Below are 23,525 nucleotides of genomic sequence, written 5' to 3'. Positions count from 1 at the left end.
CACTTAAATATTACTAGTTCAGTTTGTTCATGACCACTAGAAAATATAACTAAAACTTTACAGGATCAAATAAAAACATTAGATATAATATATAAATAATTCAATACAGTCCCCATATAAAGAAAACTACTACAGAAAAGGTCACAAGTATACAATTTGAGATTTGAAGACATTTTATAACACACGTTTTTAGGATGGCAATTCTATAATCTCTCAATATGTATTATATATTATCATATATGCATTTTCATGTCCTTTTACTGTTATGTATATTGTAATTTTCTTATTGTTTTAGTCCTTAATCCATTAAAGCACCTTGTTGACATCACATTTTTAAAGCATGCCATTCTGATACGTTAAAACTATTATTAAGCTATGCTCCAATTTTGCACACAGAATCCACCAATATTCTCAATAAAGCAACGAGTACTGCCCAAAAGTAAAATCAAAACAGGTTTAACATGTAGTTTAAATTTATGGGAAAATTTTCCAATAAGATTAAGTTAAGAAGTGATTTTAAAAGAGGCTGCAGAGTTGGCAAATGCACGTCGTTCACTCTTTTTCTTCTAAACAAGATCAGAGAATTTACTTAAGTAAATGTACTTAAGTATTATCTTTTTTTGTATCTAGTGTTTTGTCAGCCTGTAGTTCTGTAGGTTGTGCACTGACATGAAGATAAATAAATACTGTAAACCAGTTTTCCATTTGTAGTGTCTGAATTTTGTGGGTTCATTCTCCGCAGGGAAGGAGTCCAGTGGGACGCCATAGACTGGATGGACAATGCAGAGTGTCTTGACCTTATCGAGAAGGTATGAAACTGACGTGTCATAACTGTTGTTATAAAGAGAGTTCGGAGTTGTAACTTAATGTGTGTATACTGCGAATCTGGCCGGGAGGCTGAAATGTTAACCAACTCATTTAGCGTTTGGCTGAAGTGAGTTAAAATAAAAGCAACCTCTCCGTCTGTTAAGAGGTGTGTTGGACGCTTGCCTCAGATGCTCTCTGAATAAAATGATCTAATAATACCAGACTGAAGTCCTAGAAAGTGGTGCTGATGCAATAACGTGATATTTTCTCTGTCTTAGAAACTGGGCTTATTGGCTCTAGTGAATGAAGAGAGTCGATTCCCCAAAGGAACTGACTTCACTCTGCTGGAGAAGTTGCACAGCAGACACTCTGTGAGTCATTTGCACACAAATTGCATGCATCACTCAGAAAACACGCTGAGTTGGTCTTAAATCCTTACATTATATTTTATTCTTTGTGGGGGGTGTTTTTCCTGTTCTCTACAGACAAACCCTTACTATGTCAAACCCAGACTTGCTGACCATCAGTTTGGCATCAAACATTATGCCGGCGAGGTGAGCTGAATCACTTCATATCAGCATCCTGTGTATGTTACTGTGTAGGAGATTTTATGATGAGCGTGTCTGTCTTGGTCAGGTCCTGTATGATGTTAGAGGGATCCTGGAGAAGAACAGAGACACCTTCAGAGACGACATCCTAAACATGCTCAAGGACAGCAGGCAGGACAATCAGATGAACTTTGAATAGTTTGTTGGGGCTGTATTAACTCATGAGTTTATATTAAGTAATAATCAGTTGTGTAAAATACACATTCTTTTAAAGGTAAATCCCAGCTGATAGGAATCATCCATGCAAATACCCTGCACATATTAAAGTGATGAAAGCCATATATCATCCAAACATATCCAAGTGTCTGATCTGAGGACCATTTAATCCTTCGAAAACCTATAAAGTCTCACCTAAACATTTTTATTTTAAAAAATGAGTTCATCTGCAAGTTATTTAATACAAAGAGTACAGAGTTAATACTTTACACTTAATACTTTCCTGAGCAGCTGTAGCTGACTTCTGATTGTTTAATCCATTCTGTCTCTGTTGCCTCTCAGACTGGACTTCATCTATGACTTGTTTGAGAAGGTCGGCAGCAGGAACAATGAGGAGAAGATGGGAACAGCCAGACGCAAACCTACCGTGAGCTCCCAGTTCAGGGTGAGCAATATGAGTCGTCTGAGATTATTACTTAATAATTATTAGAAAATAACAAGGAGCTCTCACCAAAAGGTGTAGATAGAAGGAAGTACGTCTTTTAAAATATTTACCCATTTCATTTCATTTCATATGCTAAAGATATGCTAAAGATGAAATCTTTCACTGACTCTTCAACTGTTTCTTACCTGTTACCAACATGAAAAGAGTTGCTATGGTCCTTTTGTTCACTGCTGTACAAAGTAAATGACAAAAACAAAACAAACATTTTTTATATGTTCTTTCTCTGTCTCCTCAGGACTCCCTTCACGCTCTCATGGCCACTCTGAGTGTGTCCAACCCTTTCTTCATTCGCTGCATTAAGCCCAACATGGAAAAGGTCTTTTTCTGTCTCATGCCTTTATCACTTCTCAAACTCACATCATCTCAGAGCCCCCACTCTTCTCATGTGGTTTAATGTTAAATAATCTTTGCACTTTTACTTGTAGAATCCAAATGTGTTTGACCCAGAGGTCGTCCTGAACCAGCTGAGGTACTCTGGGATGTTGGAGACGGTGAAGATCCGTCGAGCTGGGTTCCCTGTCCGCAGGACTTTTAAAGATTTCTTCTCTCGGTAAGCACCTCTGCGTGGTTTTGAATCTGTACCCTTTGAGTTGTTATTGCTGAACTCTCCCTTTTTTTTGTCTTTCACGCTTTGTCCTTTTTCCTTTCTGCCTATCAGGTATAAGATTATTCTGAAAGAGAAAGTACCAGCTGCAGGAGCAGATGATAAGAAAAGAAGCACTGATCTTCTAACCAAATATGATAAGACCAAGAAAGAATGGCAGCTTGGCAAGACCAAGGTAAGATTCAGATGCAACTCTTTACCATACATGATATTTACTTTATCTTTCATTCAATAGGTTTTCTGTACATTTCTTCCTGTTTCACCTTTGTTTTGCAGGTGTTTATGAAAGAGTCTCTGGAGCACCGCTTAGAGAAAGACAGGGATGAAGTCCGACGCCAAGCTGCCATGATAATTCGAGCCCACCTACTCACTTTCTCTGCCAAGTAAGAAACGAAGAAAGCAACTGAATTTTAGGCATTTCGTATCTGCTGTGTTTTACGCTGTTCTTCCGTTTTGTCCACAGGAAGCACTTCAAGCGTGTACGTGCCAGTGTTGTCACCCTCCAGAAACACCTGAGAAGGCACCTCCAACGCAGACGGTTCGTGAAGCAGCGTAAGGCAGTGCTGGTGCTGCAGCGACACAGACGAGGCCAAGTGGCACGCACTCAAGTCCGTAAACTCAAAGAGGAGAAGAAGAAAAAGGAGGAAGAGCAGAAGAAGAAAGAGGAGGAGGAGAACGGGGCGTTGGGCAAAGAGGAGCAGGAGGAAGTGAATGAAGGAGATGAGAAGAAGGTTAAATTGTCTGCTGCTTCTTAATTCTGTTCCTGTTCAAATACTTTTTAAATAAAAAAGATGGTCCTCCCTTTGATTTACAGAATAAAGTGCATGACATTTTCAGCACATTTGGTGCTTTATATGTTCCCCCGTCTCTTCCGTTCCCCTCTAGGATGAGGCCCGGCAGATGGAGGAGATCCTGCAGTTGGAGAGAGAGATTGAACGCCTGCAGAAGAAGAGAGAGGATGAGGTGTCCCAGCTGTGCGAGTCCTCCAAACAGGAGCTGCAGCTGCGCCGGGACGCTGAGCTCAAACGCATGAAGAAGGAGGCGTCCCGCAAAGCCACAGAGCTCATTGACCTTCTGAACTTCGGAGGCGTGGATCCTTCGCAGGGAGCAGTCGCAATCGCAGTTGCAGCTAAACCTGCTGCAGACGTGAAAGCCCCGAAAGCTGCGAGTGCCACCAGGAGTGCGTCCAAAGAAGACGAGGTAGACGAGGGGTTTCATGCTGAGGAGGAGTGCATCCCTCTCCCTGACTTCCCTCCTCCTGCTGAGACAGACGCTCCTTTGGACCAGGACATATTTGCTCACCTCCCCCCTCCCCCACCAGCTTTTGCAGAGGGGACGGTGCCTCCTGCACCACCCCCTCCACCTCCTCTGCCCACAGATGGTGTGTCTGTTGGAATTCCTCCCCCTCCTCCTCTCCCTCCACCTGGAGATGTCTCCACTGCCCCTCCACCTCCACCTCCTCCACCACCTCCCCCTCACCCAGGAGAGGGGGAGAAGAAAGAGGAAGCTAAAGTGGAGCCAGAGAGGAAGGTTAGCATGGTTGAGAGCCTGGTGGATAGCGAGGAGCCAATCTACAGCATGCCCGCTGACACCGAGTCGGATTACGACCAGGAGGAAGAGGAGGGGTCGGTCACCGCTGGAGACGACAGCTCCGTGTCGGGGAGCAACCGCGGCAGTGCCGCCGTGACGGACGAAGAACACCCGAGGAAGTCCACCTGCACCAATGCCAGCATCGAATCCTACAGAGGCAGCTCTGACTCTGTGAGGACACACACTCACACGCATCCTCTCATGCGTGCACGCAGATATGTATGAGCAGCAATACAGTGAAACAGTTTTAAAAATGTTATTCAGTGTTGTTCAGAAATCTGATAATGTAACATAAATATAGCAATGTTCATTGATGGATTGGATGATGTTGCAGTATGCAGACAGTGACGATGAGCATGATGGCATGATGGACACCGATGAAGAAGTTACTAATGGCAGGGTGACCTTGTTTAATGGCAATGGACCGCCATATTTCCACGGCTACCTCTACATGAAGGGTGGGTATACACTGTATTGTTTTCCTCAAAATATGGCTCGTAAGTGACACCATCTGCTCCTTTTGAATTTTTAGTGTCAAGCATTAACAATAGTTTTATTCTCTGCTCCTGCAGCTGGTCTGATGATCCCATGGAGAAGGCGTTGGTGTGTGTTGAAGGATGAGACCTTCATGTGGTTCCGGTCCAAACAAGAATCTCTCAAGTCTGGCTGGCTCTACAAGAAGGGAGGAGGGCTGTCCACTCTGTCACGGAGGTTGTTGTAGTTGTCACTGGTTGTGGCTGCATGCTAACTAAATCAAATCTGAACAATTTTGATATGAAAAATCTACAGGTAAATCATTATGTTGTTGTCCATGGCTTAATAAGGTCCTACACACTTTAAAATCAGCTTAAAATGCACATTTATCTCACTAAAAGCAAATTTTAGTCATTAAAAAAACAATATATTACGGTTTTCATGTTATGACATGGTGCATGAAAGCAGTTTGGCTGGTAAATTCATGATGGCTCAATTGTTGTAAAGACCATCTTACACTTCAAGTACAGTTAAGACATTATGTGAATGGCCATCTGTCTTGCATGATAAGACAGATATGTCCTGCTGAGGTGTTCATATGTTGTCTAGCAAAAAGCTTTGACTTCTCCGCAATGCAAAGCATTTATTCTGTCACAAATAATTTCCACATGATATACTATCCCAAATATTCCCAAAAAAGAGAGAGAAGAAAATCAATGCAAAAGACAAATTAAATTCAATATGGGACCTGCAGACATGCAAAACAAAACATTTAAAAGTAAATAAAGTAAATAACTTGGCACTGGAAGTTGAGTTAGGTAGTTATTCTATATTCAGAAGCTAATTCACTTTTTATTCCAGACAGAAATTGACTGACATGGGGTGATTATACAGTCACATAAACCTTGATAATGTCTGGAGTGAATTGTCTCGGACTTTGTTTTCATTGTGTCTCTCTGTGCCTCAGGAACTGGAAGATGCGCTGGTTTGTACTGAGGGACAGCAAGCTGATGTACTACGACAACGACAGCGAGGAGAAGCTGAAGGGAACCATCGACATCCGAGCTGCCAAGTAGGATTTTGAAGGAAGAAACCGCCCCCCCCCAAACAAAAAAACGATTTCTTTGCCATTTCTATGTTTTCCGGAAAACAGCTGCATCTGTCAGACATGTGTGCTGCTTGTGTCTTTACAGGGAGATCGTGGATAATCATGAAAAGGAGAATGCACTGAACATTGTGACAGATGAGAGGACCTATCAGGTGTTTGCTGAGTCACCAGAAGATGCAAGGTGAGGTGGACAGAAACCAGTGAGTGAGTTTGCTTCTAAGTAGATTTCATTTACTCTTCTAACTTTTGTCTGTCTGTCCGTCTGTCTGTCTGTGCAGTGGGTGGTTTAATGTGCTCAGTAAGGTGCGTGTGTGCACTCCTGAGCAGCTGCTGGAGATGTCCCATGAACAGGCCAACCCGAAGAACGCCGTGGTCCGTCTCTTATCACAAGATGACAGTAACTTTTTGTGGGTTTAAATTACTCCTCTGTACAAGCAACAGTGCTCATTCTGCTCTTCCTCTTTTTCACCCTTCAGGGAACGCTTGACGTAGGGCTGATCGATTCCGTTTGTGCTTCAGACAACCCTGATCGGTAAGTTGGATGCATCCATGACGAAGAAAAGGAAAACCTGGTTCACTTTGCAAGCTGATTCATGTTTGATTTGTTACGTCAATTTCACTGAGTTAAGCAAAGGAAAACACAACAAATCCAGAAGATAGCATGCACCAAAATGTTTTAATCTCTAGAGAGGAGGGAACACACAGAACCACACGGCAGCAAGCAGTTCAGAGTTGTGCCCCACTGGTTGAAGACTGGTTCTTTGTTTGGAGCTTCAAAGACATTCCTTCATAGGTTGAAGGAAAAACAGACAGGATGCAATAACTGTTGGTTCCCCAATTCAGGTTCATCTCTTGTGAGATAAAGATCTATTCCTACCCGCTGCTTTACCCAGAATGTTATTTATAATGGGGCTATAACAGTCAGTTCACCAGGTCATTACTTGGTCACTATAACACTATACAACTAAAGCTACAGATTAACTACATTAAGTATGAAGTAGAAATAAAACATTATGTCATTGTTACTACAAAGCATACAAAATTTCCATCACAAATTGAATTTTACTGCAGGAGATAATAAGCTTTTGGTTTCTGTGTCAGCTCCTCCAAATGAAAGAGAGTAAAGCTCTTCCAATCCATTGTAGAAAGTGTAATTTATCCACTGAGTGTAGTGTCATACACCATTAAACTTTTTTAAAGCGACACTGGAAACAACAGACTTGTTATTTCTTTATTTCTCTTACCTGGAAAACTTGAAAGCTCAGCATGCCATCACCATTCAACTTATTTATATAACCTTTAAGTATCTGATGGCGGATTTCCTTCACAGGCCCAATTCCTTTGTCATCATTACGGCCAACCGTGTGATCCACTGCAACAGCGACACACCGGAGGAGATGCATCACTGGATCAGTCTGTTGCAGAAGCCCAAAGGAGACGCCAGGATCGACGGCCAGGAGTTCCTGGTCAGAGGTGAGAACGGATTTTTTTGAGTTATGTGTATCAAACTTGACATGGAAAAATCACAAGACCTTTATTACTCTTTAATAATTATTTGAATGTTGTGAGGAATAACACAGGGTCAATTATAGATGGTGATATAGTTTGTCTCTTAGGAGCATCATTTTACTTGATATGTCGATTTACCGTGTTGAAAATAAGAGAAAAAGTGAGATAAATGTGGTAAAATATGTGGAATTAAGTGTTTGTACCAGATGTTTTAGAGAACAGAGTCATTTCCAAAACAGTACATGTTCTCAAGTATTTAAAATCTCATGTTTATCATGCATTTAGACATGAAAATAAGAAACTGTGGCCTTGTGGAAATAAATGATCTTCTTTTCTTTAAATCGCTGACATATTACCCAACCCTTGTGTTACTGTGATAAAACATCACCTTCTTCTTTGTCCCTTCAGGCTGGCTCCAAAAGGAGATGAAGACGAATGCCAAGAGCACCTCCCTGAAGCTGAAGAAGCGCTGGTTTGTTTTGACCCACAACTCCCTGGATTACTACAAGAGCTCAGAACGAAACTCCTCCAAGATGGGAACTCTGGTCCTTAACTCCCTCTGCTCCATCATTCAGCCGGATGAACGAGTGCACAAAGAGACAGGTGAGGAAAGAGAAATAAAGGAGAAAGGCAGAAAGAGCAAATTTAATAAGGGATTATAGCTGTAGGAGATTAGGGACTCAATGTCAAGAGAGGATTCTAGTTTTACAATTATACACATGCAAAACATCATGTAAATGATTATACCTCCTCTTGGTGGTAATATTTATCTAACCGAGCCTGTCATAAATGTTTTCTCAGGTTACTGGAACATCATCGTATATGGGAGGAAACACTCCTACCGCCTCTATACCAAGATGCTGAACGAGGCCATGAGGTGGACAGCCGCCATACAGGGAGTCATAGACAGCAAGACTCCCATAGAAACTCCAACTCTGCAGCTCATCAGAGACATCAAGGTAGAACACTCAAACACACGGCGAGACGATCCCGAGTAAAACGTCAGGTTCTTTAATATAAACTCACTTCAAGTTGAATTTCATCTCTTTTGCATCCCCCTCAGGAGAACAGTGTGAACCCAGACATCGTGGAGCAAATGTACAGAAGGAACCCCATCCTCAGATACACTCAGCATCCCCTGCACTCCCCTCTACTGCCGCTCCCTTATGGAGAGGTCACCAGCCGTGAGTACAACTCGTTTTTTTTGTCCCGTTGACGTATATCAAGATGGACGACGCTTCTCCGCTTTTCCCCACTGTACAAAAGTGACACCTAAATAAACAACAAAAAGTAACTCCCCATACACCCGTCGGAACCAGTCGGGAGCAGAGCTCAGCTGACAGCCATGATGTTTCACCCCTAATACCGAATTAAAACCAAACTTATCAGAAAAATGCAACATTTGTACATACATCAGTGAGAGATAAATTACCCAAAATGACAGAAATCATCTTTGGGAAAAATTTATTCAATGTACGTACTTGGAGTTTGATCCATATTCCCTCTATTAACATGGCGAAGGAGGGATTTATGACTTGTACTGGAGCCAGCCACCAGGGGGCAATCAGGATGTTTAGGCTCTGCTTTTGGAGAGCTCTCATGTCATCCATCCTTATATACAGCCATTGATCTATCCTGAATGTGTGTCTCTGTGAGCTTTGATAACCGTCCACACTTGTGAGATCTTAAAGGGCTCTTGCACACTCTGGCACATACATCACACAAATAGACACTTGAGTGTTAACCCCCGGGACTCCTTCTTTCGCACGCTATGTTCGCTGAAAGGCGGCAGGCGTGACCTGCCTTTTGCAGTCTGCAGCTACAGCCTGTGTGCACTCATAGAGCCAGCTGTGTTCATTATCCTTACTTTCTAATTAATTTTAAGTAACATTTTGCTGTGTTCTTGTTTTCCTATTATATGTCCTATTTATTTTCATATTCGGTCCCTCTCTTAATACTGATATTTTTATGTTTGTTTGTGTTCAGTACAAAGGCAACAGGGCTATGCCAGTCTGCAGGATGAGGCGGTGCGAGTTTTCAACTCACTGCAAGAGATGGAGACTCTGGCAGACACGGTGCCCATCATCCAGGGCATCCTGCAGACCTGCCAGGACCTGCGCCCTCTCAGGGATGAGGTAGTTTATTCATTTAAATTAAAAATGTTAAAGTTTACTGGAGGAACACAGTGGTATGTGGTGTGAGCTGTATAGCAGTTTTAATTTGAAAATAACAGCAAAAAAAGGAGATTGCAGCAGCACTTTGACATGATGCAAAGAAGATGACATTTAAGTACTGATACTGTAAGTTTTACATGTATTCCTGTAACACTGTTGCAATATTGCCAGCTAAATTCAGGCTGTCGTGTCAGTTTTTTTCCCCAACCATAACAAATAAGCACATACACAATTTGTCTTATTCTGGTTGTGATATGCTACCTGTACTAGAAACCAGGATACTGTGGCATGTGAACATCGTATTCTAGCTTCTGAGTAGACGAAATAGTGGTTGAAATGGTGAGTGATCAAGACACACCTGCAGGTATATGATAAGAATCCTGGATACCGTTATGATCATGTGAACAGGGATATGAATAACCAGGTTTCTCATGTTCCATGTAAACGCCTGAATATGAGCACAAATAGAAACCGGGATGTTAGTGTGCATGTGACTTTTTTTTTTTTTTCTTTGGCCATTGAATGTTTAATACAACTTTTCTTTTCTTAAATCCCCTGCATATTTCTGTTTTTCAGGTATACTGTCAGGTGATAAAGCAGACCAATCATGTGCCTCAGCCTAACAGCCCAGCCAATCGGGCCCACTGGCATCTGCTCACCTGTATGAGCTGCACCTTCCTGCCCAGCCGAGCCATCCTCAGATACCTCCGCTTCCACCTCAAAAGGTGTGTGTGTGTGTGTCTGCGTTACATATTTTGCTTAAAGTATCACTCTTGCAATAAACATGTAATAAATGTGCTTTGGTTCAGGGTAAGGGAGCGATTTCCCGGCACAGAAATCGAGCGCTACGCCAGTTTCATCGGGGAATCCCTGAAGAAGACCAAGACTCGTGAGTTTGTTCCCTCCCAAGAGGAGATCGCCGCCCTGCTGGTGAGACAGGAAATGAGCACCACAGTCTACTGCCATGGAGGAGGCTCCTGCAAGATCTCCATTAATTCACACACCACAGCTGGAGAGGTAGAGGACACATCATCCTCGAATCTGACTTTAAAGCCCAGCACATGTTCTAATGGCTGAACTGCAGCGTGCCGTTACAAACTGCTCTGCCTTTTTCCCTTGCTGCTGTAGGTTGTGGAGAAATTGATCAGAGGTTTGGCCATGGAGGAAAGCAAGAACCTGTTCTCGCTGTTCGAACACAACGCCTTCACAGACCGAGCTTTGGAGAGCAGAGTGATTGTAGCAGACGTTTTGGCCAAGTTTGAACGGTATCAGCACTTGTGCATAAAGAATATAAATGTTTTCCTGCAGGATTTATCTGTAATGATTATATTTCTACATACTGCAATTGTTTGATGGTCTAAATACCGATTTATTGAAGTATCTGTCTGACTAATTATTCTAGTGTTTGTGGCTCTTTTGATCTGTGAGTGGCAACTCATCCTGGATCTGCTTATTCTGTTTTTCTAGACTGGCAGGCAGTGAAGAAGAGGAAGAGGAAGGAGAATGGAAACTCTACTTCAAGCTTTACTGTTTCTTGGATGTTGAGAGCATGCCAAAGGAAGGAGTGGAGTTTGCTTTCATGTTTGAGCAGGTGAGCTTTACTGTACAGCGTAAAGTATGAGAGGTAACTTTGGTTAGACAATCCTTCAAATTGTAATGTGTACGGACAAGGAGAACTGACTTATCGAGTTCATGTTGGGGACAAGCTCTTGTTTCTGACTTGAATCATTAAAACTTTCATAACTCGTTCAGAATACAAGATGTAATTGATGTTAAATTTATTAAGTAAAAGTGTTAAGTGTTGTATCTGACTCAGGCTGTCACTTCCAGGCACATGAGTCTCTGATAAGCGGTCACTTCCCGGCCTCAGAGGAGACTTTGCAGCACTTGGCCGCTTTACGTCTCCAGTATCTCCATGGCGATGGGGCAGGTCGTGCCGGCTGGAGCCTGGGAAGTGTTTATCCAATCGGGCGTCTCCGCAATCGCATCCTCCACTCCACCAAGCCAGGTGTGGGGGCAGTAGGCGGAGCTGGAGGAGCTGGAGGAGGAGGACCAGGAGACGGGAAGGGCACTGCAGGAGGACAGGGAGGTGTCCCGGTCGGAACAGAGAAACGAAAGACACCAAGCTTCCTGGATGGCACCCTGAGGAGAAGCTTCAAAACTGGTTCACTGAAGAAGCAGAAGGTCAGTGGTGGAAGTAGAGTTTTATTAAATGATTTTATAAAGCAGCCCTGTGTAGACTTTTTAAAGTTATAATGTGTACGGTAGTTATAATGTTTGCAGTGAAATAATGCAGATGATAAGGAATACACAACTCAAGCAAGTTTCACGAGTCCGGTAAATTATTTTCACAAGTTGTGGAAACCAGTCGCTTTTTTTAACTTAAAAATACACCAGTCAAGGTCATTTTTAAGTAAGTGTCAGCAAAAAAAAATTAACTTTCAAAATCAATACTACTACATTCCTTCAGCCCTAATACTGATGCGGTAACTAATGAAATTAGTGTATTCCTTTTGTGGTTTAACATCAGTTAACAATGGTCCAAATTACACTGTTAAAATCTTGTATGTAATCAGTAAGGTTATGCTAGTCCACGAAGTTTGTCCTGTGACACTTAGTCCAGGAGCTGTCTTTTTGGACTACTGTCATGTGATGGCACACTGTGGATTTCTTATTCTCTTCATTTAAATCTGTCCGGTTTAAATCTGATTGACTGACTGAGCGACTGACTGAGCGACTGACGGCCCGACGGAGTGTTTCTGATGGATTGTCTGAACGGTGTTTTTGCAGGTGGAGGAGGAGCAGATGCTGGAGATGTGGGTGAAGGAGGAGACGTCCGCCACACGGACCAGCGTTCTGGAGAAGTGGACCCGACTGCAGGGCATGCCTCAGCATCAGGCCATGCTTAAGTATATGAGCATTATCAAGGAGTGGCCCGGATACGGCTCGACGCTGTTTGACGTGGAGGTGAGTAAATAAGAGAGGAAGTTCATAGATTTCAGAGATTTGTCTAAATACCTGACGTTAATGTCTTCTTTTTCCTGCTCTGGTCTCTAGTGTAAAGAGGGCGGTTTTCCTCATGATCTGTGGCTGGGTGTGAGCGCTGACAACGTGTCAGTGTATAAACGAGGTGAACCTAAGCCGCTGGAGACCTTCCAGTACGAACACATAACCTTCTTTGGGGCTTCGCAGCTCTGCACCTACAAGATCATCGTGGATGAAAGGGAGATGTTCTTCGAGACGCCACTGGTGAGGGCTCATTAACTACTAATCTTCTAGTATAACCCAACCCTAAAAGTCAGGATATATCAGCCACTGCTGCTTCATTTTTTTTTCTGTGTCTTTATAGAAATACTAAATTGCCGTATTAGAACCTTTAATTTTGCCAACAATGTTATCGCTTAATCACTCACAAATGCAGGTATGCAGGCTCAGGACACAAGTAACCCATCACTTTCTTCTTTGCCTTTAGGTCGGGGAGATCACCAAGATCATGAGGGCTTACATTAACATGATGGTGAAGAAACGCTGCAGCATCATGTCAGTGACCAGCGTCGCCAGTTCCTGGGTCAGGTGATTGCCACCAACCAGTTAGAGCCCTCGGTTCATCCAGTGGCAAGAGATGCCTCAGCCCCCCTTGCATCGGTTGGTCGGTTTTGATGGAGGCAGTCACACCAAACAGCTAATCCTCAAGGTTTAATCAAAGGGTGGCGGATGAGCGTCTGTGATTTTAACGGAGAAAAAGCAAGACAGAAGTGGACACAGAAGGCAAACGCACACTCTACTGGCCTGGGTTTCACTTGGGATAAGGCATCTCTTTAGATAAGAGCATGACAAAGAAAAACAACCTGTATTTAGGGACGGTCTTTTCAAACACATTACCCTTCACTCTCTCCAGTTGTAGTCCTGCATGTAGATGTTCAAGCACACTCCAAACTTCTTTCCGCTTTCCTTTTCCGGACAAAACTCACTAATAACAAGCACAACTCAGCCACCCGGTCCCAGTCTGTCCCGGTGGAGACAGACACCCTCCTCCCCCCAGTGCACTGCCAGATAGAAGAAAGCCACACTTTCTCAGTTAAATTTCTTTCTTTCTCACTCCTCCAATTCCAGGGTCTCTCTCTTTCTCTTCACGTGTCCTCCTCCCTCCTTCTGCATTTTTCTTTGGTATTAAGTTATGATGCTGAACTCTTGTTTGCTTGCTTTTTCTCCGTTGTTCTCTCTCTCTCTCTCTCTGTTGTTTATCTGTAACATCAGCTGTTATTTCATCCGTTTGTGACTGAGAAAAAGGACTCAGTGATGACTCTTCTTCGGGGCTGCTAAAAGGGAAAACAAGCTCCCATGGCCGACATCAGTGTTCACTTGCTCACTCGTCAGTGCCACCGTGTGGCCACTAGAAGAAGACGCAGCCAAAGGAAGTGGCTTTAAATATTTCTAAACAATATCAAACAGATATTCTTGAAAAAAAAGAGAAGAAATTTTTTAAGGCTCTCTGGTCATGTTTAGTTTGACGTGGAGAGTCTGTGCATGGCCTCACTTGGCTCTACGAGGGGAACATTATCGAACACAATAGTATACGTCAAAACATTCCCTATCTATGTCTACATATAACACATGCTATCTACTGTATATTCACATAAACTGAACCAACATGTATTGTTTTGTACTGTATATCACACATTATAAGAGCTGTTATTGAATTTTCAATGGCCACTGCACTGTACAGCATATAGATTCCATACTAAATGCAATGTGACACTTCTCGTGTAAAATACATGCAAGTGAATGGTGTTAATAATGACCACTGTATGTCTGAATATGATGCCAATACTGTACATCATTCACTGGCTGTGCCATTAATGTGACTCACAGAGAAATAATAGTTAATAGTGAAAACCTAATGAGACATACCACTATGGTGGCCATGTTTTCACAGTGTTTTGATGAATTTGTCATTATTGCTATCTGTGGGACTCACTCTGCAGCATTAATTGGAGCCATAAATTACTGTATATCCCTGTCCGCTCATGCTATTCTCACTTTTTTTTTCCTTTACTGAAATCGGTGACTTGAACAATAATGCGTAAGAGCTCCAGTTTGCCTGTGTTTCCAGCCTGTTTATGAACATGTGACTTTTATTCCTGAAACTTCTCTTATTACTGTACCCCCCCCACAAAATCTGCTATCTTAACCACCCTGAAGTGCTGTGTCTGGAATGCTGCTGTGTGTATGTATGAGTGTATTTTATGGTGTAATCCAAAAAAGTTGGAAAAGAAAAGGGAAATGAGGAAAGAGAAGTGATTCTACTGAGCATATTCCTTGGAAACAAGACATATTTACATGACTAACCTTTGCAAAGAATGATGTTGTGATCGTGAGTTAAAGGGAAAAACATGGGATTTGAAGGGAGGGTTGAGGGTTGTGGGTTATTTATTTCTTGTTGAAATGTAGGTATTGCAAGGTGTTTTTTGGGAGGATAATGTGTTAAAAATGTTATGATTTTTTTTTCAGTCTCGGTGTAAGAGGATCAGAAGGGGCACTGTCAGGATATGGGCTCAGAGATGGTTTAAATGTGCACTGGGAATGCTGGACAGTCATCACTGCTTAGTGTGTATGTGTGTATGGGTGTGTGTGTGTGTGTGTCTATGGACTGAAAGTGAAGTCACTGTTCTGTCAATATGACCTGATGACACTGCAGGTAGATGGCAGCAGCCCTCATGTACTTCTAGAGGACGAAACTTCACAAAGTGTTTCCCTGCCTCAAACACCCAGTAGGAATGCTAACGTCCAACTGATTTAATTTACCTTAAGTTTCTAAACTAGTTTCTGTGTCAATATTAATTTTAATATTTGCCCTGAAAAAAAATGTCAGATACTTAAGTGAAGTCAGACTTCTTGAAGTTGAATTGTCTGCTGTCTATCTGGAGTGCTACATACAGGGCCAAAGTGAGGATTTTAGAAACACTGAGGTCATGAGTGAAAATGAGTCAGCGACACCAAAAATTACAATTTGGATTTTAATTTTCTTATTTCTGCTCGTTTGTGTTTTCTGAGGATTGTTTCATCCCCTCCAACTCGGTCTAAAAATACTGGAATTGTCCTGTTAAAGTGTCCACATGTAGGTTTTCACTTTACTGCCCAAAAGCACATGACCTCAGTGTCTTTAATGGTCGCTACAGCCCTGGCTGCATACACACAACCCACTGGGATCCTGCCTATAGAATTAGAATAAGCAGAACTCACTCACAGGTTCCAGTTTGAACTTTTCTTTGTTTGTTTGTTTGTTTGTTTTTTTTTAGTTTTGGCTAAAATGAGAGGAGAGCCTGGAGAAAGTAACCCATAAGCCATAATTAACAAGGAACCCAGAGCTGCGTGTTCTAGCTATTCTATTTCTACGGTTCTGTCTGTCACTGATATTACACTGAGTAGGAAGAAGTTGCCCCATAGTTGCTGAAATGTGATCGGTGTGTTTATTAAAGACAGCAATGACTTAAAGTTAGGTTCTGCAGTTTCTGATCACAAGTCTGTTCCAAGGGCAACTTCGTCACAGAGGGTCCTGTTATCAGCCGCAGGCGGCCAGAGTGGGGCCCGTTCTTATCTTATGCTTATTTATCATCATTATGTAGTAAAACAAATTGTGCTTGTTGGGAAAAAAAAGAGAAAGAGAGAGATATGTGTGTTGTTCTTTTTTATTTGTAACTGGCTTTACAAAATTATGCTTTAATAAATTATTGGAATTATTGTCCTCTATTTTATGTTGTCTTTGTGAGTTTGTTTTCCCACTCATGGACTGGAAAATAACTACAAACATTTATTTAAGTGCTTGGATTGAGAGTATCAATCCTTTTGCCTAATTCAACAGAAACTTGAGTATTTCCCAAAATGTTAAACCACTCCTGTTAATGTTTTATATGAAAATACTCATCTGCTTGTCCCTTGTTATTTTTGAGATGTTGATTGTGATTAGATTTACCCTCCAAACTATGGTTTCATTTCAGTTATTGTTTGAGGCTCAGATCGTCTAATATTTCACAAAACAAAAAGCAACGATTAGAGAATAGTGAGAAAAATAAGTTGATTAATCATCCAACAACGCTCAGATTTATTTTGTGAGCCCGGGCCTTAATGTATTTAAAGTTTTAAAATAAAAGTAAAATGTGTTCACAAATTGATGCATTCGTGACAATATAATAATATCATGTGGCCTACTGATGCCTAATAATAGCAAAATAATATTTTTTTAGTATGATGATATTTTTTCAGTAGAATAAGCAAGTAAGTAATAAGTACAAATAAGTACTGCTGCTAGTATTTCTGCACTTTTATTTGTGATAGAGTATTTTCTATTGCTGTTTTGGTACTTTTAAGCAAAGCGAGCCTATGTGAGTGACTCTTGCATCACTGCTTGAAAGAAAAATGCCCTCAGACGCACACACACACACGCCTTCCTCTCTTTTGTCCCCGGTGCGTAATGAGCGTGCGTCAGGATCCAGCGTTTGGTTCCTTCTCGGCAAGTTCACTTGTCGAGTTTCAGCGGACGAGCAGAGCGGACACAACATTTCTTCTTTTTTTGTGCTCGTAGGCGAAAAATCTGCGAAATAACATCTGGAATAAATTGCGTTTGAGCAGTCGGATGATGGATTCACGGATTATTGTCTCCGCTCTCTTACTTTTCCTCAGTTTGGCGACAGTTTTCGCCCAGACTTCCGCACCTAACAAAGGTAGGAGTGGAAATCAGCCGCCCTGTGGTGACTGAGGAATTAAAGGCTTCATTTCATCGCTTTTATCAGACACTAAATGAGCTCCTTGATTCCTTGAGACTCTTCTCTGGCCCTGGATTGCAAAATATTTCCAACATTTAGTACAGGATTGTTTTTGTTCTTGCGTTTTACCATTACAAAGATTAATGGGCATAGAACAGCACATAGAGCAGCCAAAAAAATTTAAGTTTTACTGGTCTTGAATTACACTTCATTTTCTGGTTCAAGATTGTTTATCATAACAATTTAAGAAAAAACACTAAATATAAAAGCAAGGTAAACAGTGATTGTTGATATGATTGTGCTCTGTTAGTTTCATATCTTTGTGTACTGTTGAGAGCAGGAACAGTGACTCTCTTTTCAGCTTTTCAACCCCCCATCGACTCCTTAATTGTTTTAGAGGAAACAAACCAACAGGAGTGGCTCCAAACACACCGACCTCACAAGAATGAGACTTTGTTTACACCTGATCTTGGCCCCACTGACACAAAATCAGCTGTTGTCCTGTGAAGTCTGTTGATAATAACATGACTGGTCTGAAGTCTGCGTGTTTACTGTGCTGTGTCTCCATGGAAGATTTCCCAGGAGGTTGAGCACTAGTTACTAAAACTGCAATGAGCAAAACCCACAGGCCTCATTTAATCTGCCGCTCGTAATGTTTTCAGCTAACCCATCCAGTATTAGAGTCACTCGGCTTTCTCTTGTGTGGTGGTAAAATGTTTGTACCTCTGAAAAGCATCAGTGATTGATTGTCTTCTCATATTATTGGGTGTTTGAAGTAAACTAACTAACTTTTTCCCCCCCTTAGCTTGTGAGGAAAAGAATGGGACCAGCTGTGAGGAATGTCTTTCAAACGTGACGGTGAGTGCTGTGAGAAAACATTTTGTCTCTGCTGAGTTGATTTCATGTTGGGTGTCCTAGTTGGAGGAGCCATCGCCAGTGGCCCCTCCTCCGCCTCCACACCCGTTAGACTGGTTTGAGGAGTAACCGATATGTCTTGCACTCCCTCCCTCCTCCACCTCCTCCTCTGTTTTCTACTTTTTGTCTGAGTGTATCCCACATTGGCTCTGAATAATACAGGATTCATTGTTTGCTCATATGATAAAGAGGTCATTTTGTGTTTTGGTATTTTTTTTGCAGTGCTTGTGGTGTATCAAAACTAAGTCGTGTGTAACATATCCAGTGAAGACCATCCTTCCACCGCATGCACTCTGCCCATTGAATGATGCACGCTGGGGGCTCTGCTGGAGTAAGAGAGTACACACACACACTTTTATTTACATGTACACTTATTTAAAGCAAACAAAATCTTGTGACAAGTACAAAGTTAAAAGTTTCTGCAAAGATTTTACCTAAAAACTCAAGTCAAGATAAACAGAGTTACATTATCTGTCACAACCCCACTGCAACAAGATTTAAGGCATTTAGGTGAAAAAGTATTTTTATTCAGTTCCCGTTCAAAAATGTCATTGATCTCTACAGATGTCCTTCTTTGTCTGACAGTCCAAACAGTCCAAAACCTCAATTTAAAAAAAAAAAAAAAAACAAACCTGAGAAAAGTACATTAAAGAAGCTAAAGTCAATAGTTGTCGCATTTTTCTTTGATCAATTAATTACATCCATTAATCAGTTTAAGAGAAATAACTGTCTTCTGTGTATTGGCTAATCATAATTGGCAATAATTGACTAATCATTTTAGCTCAACTCTGATGACTGTAAGATTCATGTAGTTAATACTAAAATTATAAGCCCATAAAATGGACACCATAGCTACAGGAAATACTTGCTTCTGACTGGCTGGCAAGTGTCTGTAGTTCCATGTTACCATGGCAGCAGAACTTTCCTTCTTAAATTACCAGTTGACTTTCACTGCTGTAACAGTTAAAGAGCAAACAAACATTACAAGCAGTGGATGGCTATGTGGCACAGCTTCTCTTTATTCCAGGAGAAAATGGCCATAGTGCAACACCTTAGTTTTTGTAAATCAAGATAAATGAGCATATATTATTGTGAACATAATGCTTTGCAGGGTTGGGTGATATGAATAAAATACATAAATGTATTGAGCAGTTGTTCACAGAAAAAATAACCAGAAATGTCAGGTTTTGGTCAGTCCAGCAAATTAAATTCTTGACAAACCAAAGCACTTCTTCCCATTAACAAAACAATCAGATTAAAACTCCAGCATTACCATGAAGCAGCGACTCACATACATTCACAGCACTGACGGTGAACACTGGACCTACCTTTATCTCTCACATCATTAAAACAACATTACAATCAAGAAACACTACAAGAGCCCTGAGCTGAAGAGAGAAGTAGAACGTGTTTTTCCCCCCATCTTAAAAGTAAATCTGTGACCTCGGATTCCTGTATGATTTGCGTTTCTCTGTGTTTGTCTGCAGTGAACTTCCAGACGTTGATAATTACCTTAGCAGTGATTGGTGGCATTCTCATCATTGCTTTCCTGGTCTGCCTGTTCTGCTGCTGCAAGTGTGAGAACATTGGGTAAGTGCGTAGTGAGCTGTGATTGACCCTCTGACTCAAAGCTGAGGCATCAGGCTTTACTTCTGGTTCATTTGAGGGAAGTTCAGGCTCTGATGTTATCTTTAGATTGATCTTTTAGGGTCTTCTCAGGTACAAAAACAGTAACCACTGCAGTTGTTCATGGCAGCTGTGCACTTATATGTTTCACTGTAAATATATGGAAAAAAGGACTATTTACTGTAACCTTTCAGTTACAGTGTCTGCAGTTTTTTAAGCTTTGCTTCATTAGATGTGAGGCATGAACCAAAATAATAATATGCACATTCACAATAACAATTGAATAACAAAAGTCACTAGTATTATTTTTAAATACTGGTTTGGTTGAATGTGAATCGTTACAAAATCATACATTTCATGAGTAGCAGAAATGTTTCGATGGTAAATGTTTTAACCGTTTAGTCGGATTTCAGGTTTTGTGATTATTTCACTCCCTTAATACCCGATGCCACTCCACCCCTTTCACTGATGTTTCCATAAACACCTGTCCCTTCCCCTCTGAATTATGCATGCATAGAACAGCACATATGCAGGCAGCAGGTTGTTGTTATTGGTTTGAAAAGTTGTCTCCAGGAAGAAACTACAAGAACAAAATATGAAAAAACTCACCCAGTCAGCATAGGTAACACAAAGTTGCTTTATTTGACAAAGGTGCTTCCTGGGTGGTTTATAGTTGTAAAGAAATTTGTCTTATGATAAGATGTGTGTTCAGTAACGTTTTGGCATCATGCTAAAGAGAGTTATGTTTAGGTATAAGTGTAAAAACACAGTCTGGTTCAGGCACACACTTATTGTCACAGACGTGTCTCTGTCAGGTATTAAATTAATTACAAGGTAGCATCATGTGATCATTTTGTCTATTAAGGCCGCATACTGTACATTTCTGTCAGCTAACCTCAACCTGTCTAACTTCTACTTAACTCTTGTGTTGTGTTTCAGATCCAAAAGGTTCGAGGCCAAGATGCAGCGACAGGCCAATAAGACGAAAACAAAGCAGGAAGAAAGGTGAGGTGTTCACTGAGTGTCTAACAGTTGAAACTGTTGAAACTGAAACTGGAGCCTGAAACTGTCCTGTGAAAGAAGACATTTCATGAGACATTGTCTCCACAAGTCACCTCAAATGCATAAGGTGGATTTAAATCATTTGAATCTGAATCTGAACTAACCTGGTTGCACCTTTTAATTTCCTGCAATTTAATGTTTTTAAACAATTTTTTTGAGACTTTCCTTTTCTCTCACAAAATAATGATACAATGCAAGTCAATACAAACGTCTTTGTCAAAATGTCCATAGTGGGCAAGAAGAAACAAAAAAAATAAAATATATAGCAACAAATAATAATATGTTGCAAAATAATAGCAACAAGAAACAGGCCTAAGCATACTGACAGGATAACATACATTATGTTGCAGTACATGGTTCTGTGCTCAACTCTGAGTGCTTTATAAAAAAAAAAAAGTCTGATAATAGACATAACAATTAACCTTTTAATGTTCCCAATGGAAGTTTATAATTTCCTTAACAGGACGAGAAAGAAAGTTTTTCTGGACAAGTTTGTGGGGAAAAAAAAGGTGCTGTTTTATAAAAAGGCTACAGAGCAACCCCAGCGTATATCTAAAAGTATCCCAAAGATTAAACATGATCTTTCCTGAAGCCTCATAAAAATGGTGAAGGCTCTTTAAGCCCCAAAGATACACCAGAGAGCTCCTCACCTTTCCAGCAAATGGCTGTACAGCAAATGTTACCTCTCCTGCAGCAAGTCAAACACCGAATAACAAAGTGAAAGAGAACAGCAGATCAGTTTGATTATCATCGTTGAGAACAATAAGACACTCTTCTCCCCAGCATGCAACATACGTTGGTTTATCGACACCACCACACCGTGAAGTTTCTCCTTGCAGAGTTTTCTCTCTCATGAGCAGTAAATTAACTTCCTCATTGATGCAGCCTTTCCCTCTGCTTGACGTTTCTCTGTGTGCAACATGTTACTGCACTCTGTCACTGTGGGCTTATCAGCTGGAACCTGTAATACCTGACTCAATTCAGCGGTAATTTAAAATATCTGATCATGTTTTCCCATATTTTCACATGTACGGTAACCGTTCCTCTGTGTCACCCTATTTCAAGTAGCATCTACATACATACATTTACAGTCTACAGCACACCTGATGCATTGGCTGCCCCCGTTGCATTGTTGACCATGATCAAATCAGTTTCCGTCATAGCACAACACAAAAGCAACAGATAATGAGTGAAAAATGCACACGTCAGACTAGCCAGGTCAAACTGGTTTGTGGTCATGTGGCATCAGGGAGTGTTTGAGAGAGTGAAAAATATGATTAGTTACTGTGTGACTCAGAGGAAAATGTTTTCTCCTTTACAGGAAGGCGGAGATGAGAGAGAGGCATGAAGAAATCAGGAGGAAATATGGTGAGCTGCCTCATTCGCTTACACTACTTCTTAATCACGTGCATTACATTTAAATACTAATTAGTGAACTTTAGACAAGCTGATTTCGTTACCAGGCTAGCTGTTTCCCTTTGTTTCAAGTCTTTATGCTAAGCTAAGCTAACTGGCCACTGGTGGTAGGTTCATATTTAACTTACAGACGTGAGAGTGGTGTCAATCCTCCCCGCTGACTCTAAAGCAAGAAAATCTATACATATAGGCCAAATTGGAGTTTATTCTTTCAAATCAATATCTTTACTGATTCTTTTATGTTTCTCCAGGACTAAGTGGGCCAAATCCATATTCCAAATTTGCATGAGATGGGAGATTCTGTGAACTGAGACGTACATCATTACCCTTCTGTTTTCTCCTGAACTCTGTCCTCTGACAGACATCAACAACCTGTCCTATGGTTTTGAAAGTAGATTTGATTAATGTAAACTATAACTAAGGTTGTGACCAACGGCTGGAATAGACGCATGTAGCAGCACTGTTCTTCAAGACTACAGAAGTCTATCCTGTAGCCTCTGTCAACTATTTATAAGCTTAAGACTTAAGCTTAAATGTACAGAATGGAAGGGATTTAGTTTGGTCCTGTTGCATCTGAAATTTTCAGATTTTACCTTCCAGTCCTCCGTGTTGCTGCTGACTTAGAGATATACTTAGAAATTAGAACCTATTTTTGTACTTATTGTGATTTTCTTCTCTTGTTTCAAACTGACTAACTCCTGTTCTGAAATCTACTTGTTGCAGGCAATTTTGCTGTTATTGTTGGTTATCGAAATAAAATCTTCAGCTTTTCTCTAAATTTATAGGGTAATGATTAACTTTGGTTGAATATGGATAGTCAGATTGAAATCTGTATGAGTTACAGTTTCCTGTGTATCCTGTAATGATGAATATATCTAATAAATGACTGCATTGATAATTAATTCCTTTGTTGGCACTTGACTTTGATTTTCCTGGATTGTGCTTCTATTAAAACATTTTACCTAATATTTTTAAATGTTAAGAGCTTCTCACCAAATCTCTTCAGAGGCTGAAGGCCTATATAACAGACAAAGAGTCGTCAGGGATTATGAAGCGTCAAATTTCAATGTTGTGTACAATTTTTGATTGAGAACATTACAATACTTCACTGTAGTTATTAAGGTTTAATAGTTGTAATGATTCTTTTAAATTGCCATATTGCACAAGCCACAATTTTGATGTGATGCTTTTAGCTGGATGATGATATT

General features: G+C 41.0%; 2 protein-coding genes across 2 annotated transcripts in view; both read left to right on the top strand.

Annotated features, from left to right (window-relative positions):
• myo10l1 (myosin X, like 1) overlaps positions 1-16,285 on the top strand; it is a 44,980-nt gene extending 28,695 nt beyond the window's left edge. The window contains exons 14-43 of the mRNA XM_046413785.1: positions 743-809; positions 1,086-1,178; positions 1,293-1,361; positions 1,444-1,526; positions 1,914-2,016; positions 2,312-2,392; positions 2,502-2,626; positions 2,735-2,855; positions 2,957-3,063; positions 3,144-3,411; positions 3,566-4,441; positions 4,605-4,728; positions 4,843-4,984; positions 5,712-5,816; positions 5,938-6,033; positions 6,131-6,224; positions 6,329-6,384; positions 7,183-7,325; positions 7,770-7,964; positions 8,163-8,320; positions 8,425-8,545; positions 9,348-9,496; positions 10,112-10,260; positions 10,345-10,552; positions 10,664-10,800; positions 11,003-11,126; positions 11,366-11,719; positions 12,326-12,502; positions 12,593-12,784; positions 13,008-16,285. Coding sequence (XP_046269741.1) covers positions 743-809; positions 1,086-1,178; positions 1,293-1,361; positions 1,444-1,526; positions 1,914-2,016; positions 2,312-2,392; positions 2,502-2,626; positions 2,735-2,855; positions 2,957-3,063; positions 3,144-3,411; positions 3,566-4,441; positions 4,605-4,728; positions 4,843-4,984; positions 5,712-5,816; positions 5,938-6,033; positions 6,131-6,224; positions 6,329-6,384; positions 7,183-7,325; positions 7,770-7,964; positions 8,163-8,320; positions 8,425-8,545; positions 9,348-9,496; positions 10,112-10,260; positions 10,345-10,552; positions 10,664-10,800; positions 11,003-11,126; positions 11,366-11,719; positions 12,326-12,502; positions 12,593-12,784; positions 13,008-13,112 — 4,822 coding nt within the window. The 3' untranslated portion in view covers positions 13,113-16,285. The remainder of the gene's footprint in view (positions 1-742; positions 810-1,085; positions 1,179-1,292; positions 1,362-1,443; positions 1,527-1,913; positions 2,017-2,311; positions 2,393-2,501; positions 2,627-2,734; positions 2,856-2,956; positions 3,064-3,143; positions 3,412-3,565; positions 4,442-4,604; positions 4,729-4,842; positions 4,985-5,711; positions 5,817-5,937; positions 6,034-6,130; positions 6,225-6,328; positions 6,385-7,182; positions 7,326-7,769; positions 7,965-8,162; positions 8,321-8,424; positions 8,546-9,347; positions 9,497-10,111; positions 10,261-10,344; positions 10,553-10,663; positions 10,801-11,002; positions 11,127-11,365; positions 11,720-12,325; positions 12,503-12,592; positions 12,785-13,007) is intronic.
• Positions 16,286-17,003: 718 nt separating this feature from the next.
• Positions 17,004-23,219, top strand: pttg1ipa (PTTG1 interacting protein a). The gene is made up of 7 exons (XM_046413777.1): positions 17,004-17,256; positions 18,104-18,156; positions 18,436-18,544; positions 19,701-19,803; positions 20,779-20,844; positions 22,223-22,269; positions 22,569-23,219. Exons 1-7 carry the CDS (start codon positions 17,169-17,171, stop codon positions 22,604-22,606), a joined length of 504 nt encoding a protein of 167 aa, XP_046269733.1. The 5' UTR covers positions 17,004-17,168; the 3' UTR covers positions 22,607-23,219.
• The last annotated feature ends 306 nt before the right edge of the window (positions 23,220-23,525 follow it).

Source organism: Scatophagus argus, chromosome 15, assembly GCF_020382885.2.
Source record: "Scatophagus argus isolate fScaArg1 chromosome 15, fScaArg1.pri, whole genome shotgun sequence".
Lineage (NCBI taxonomy): Eukaryota > Metazoa > Chordata > Actinopteri > Scatophagidae > Scatophagus > Scatophagus argus.
The sequence above is the reverse complement of the archived record's forward strand: the minus strand, read 5'-3'. Positions and strand labels throughout refer to the sequence as shown.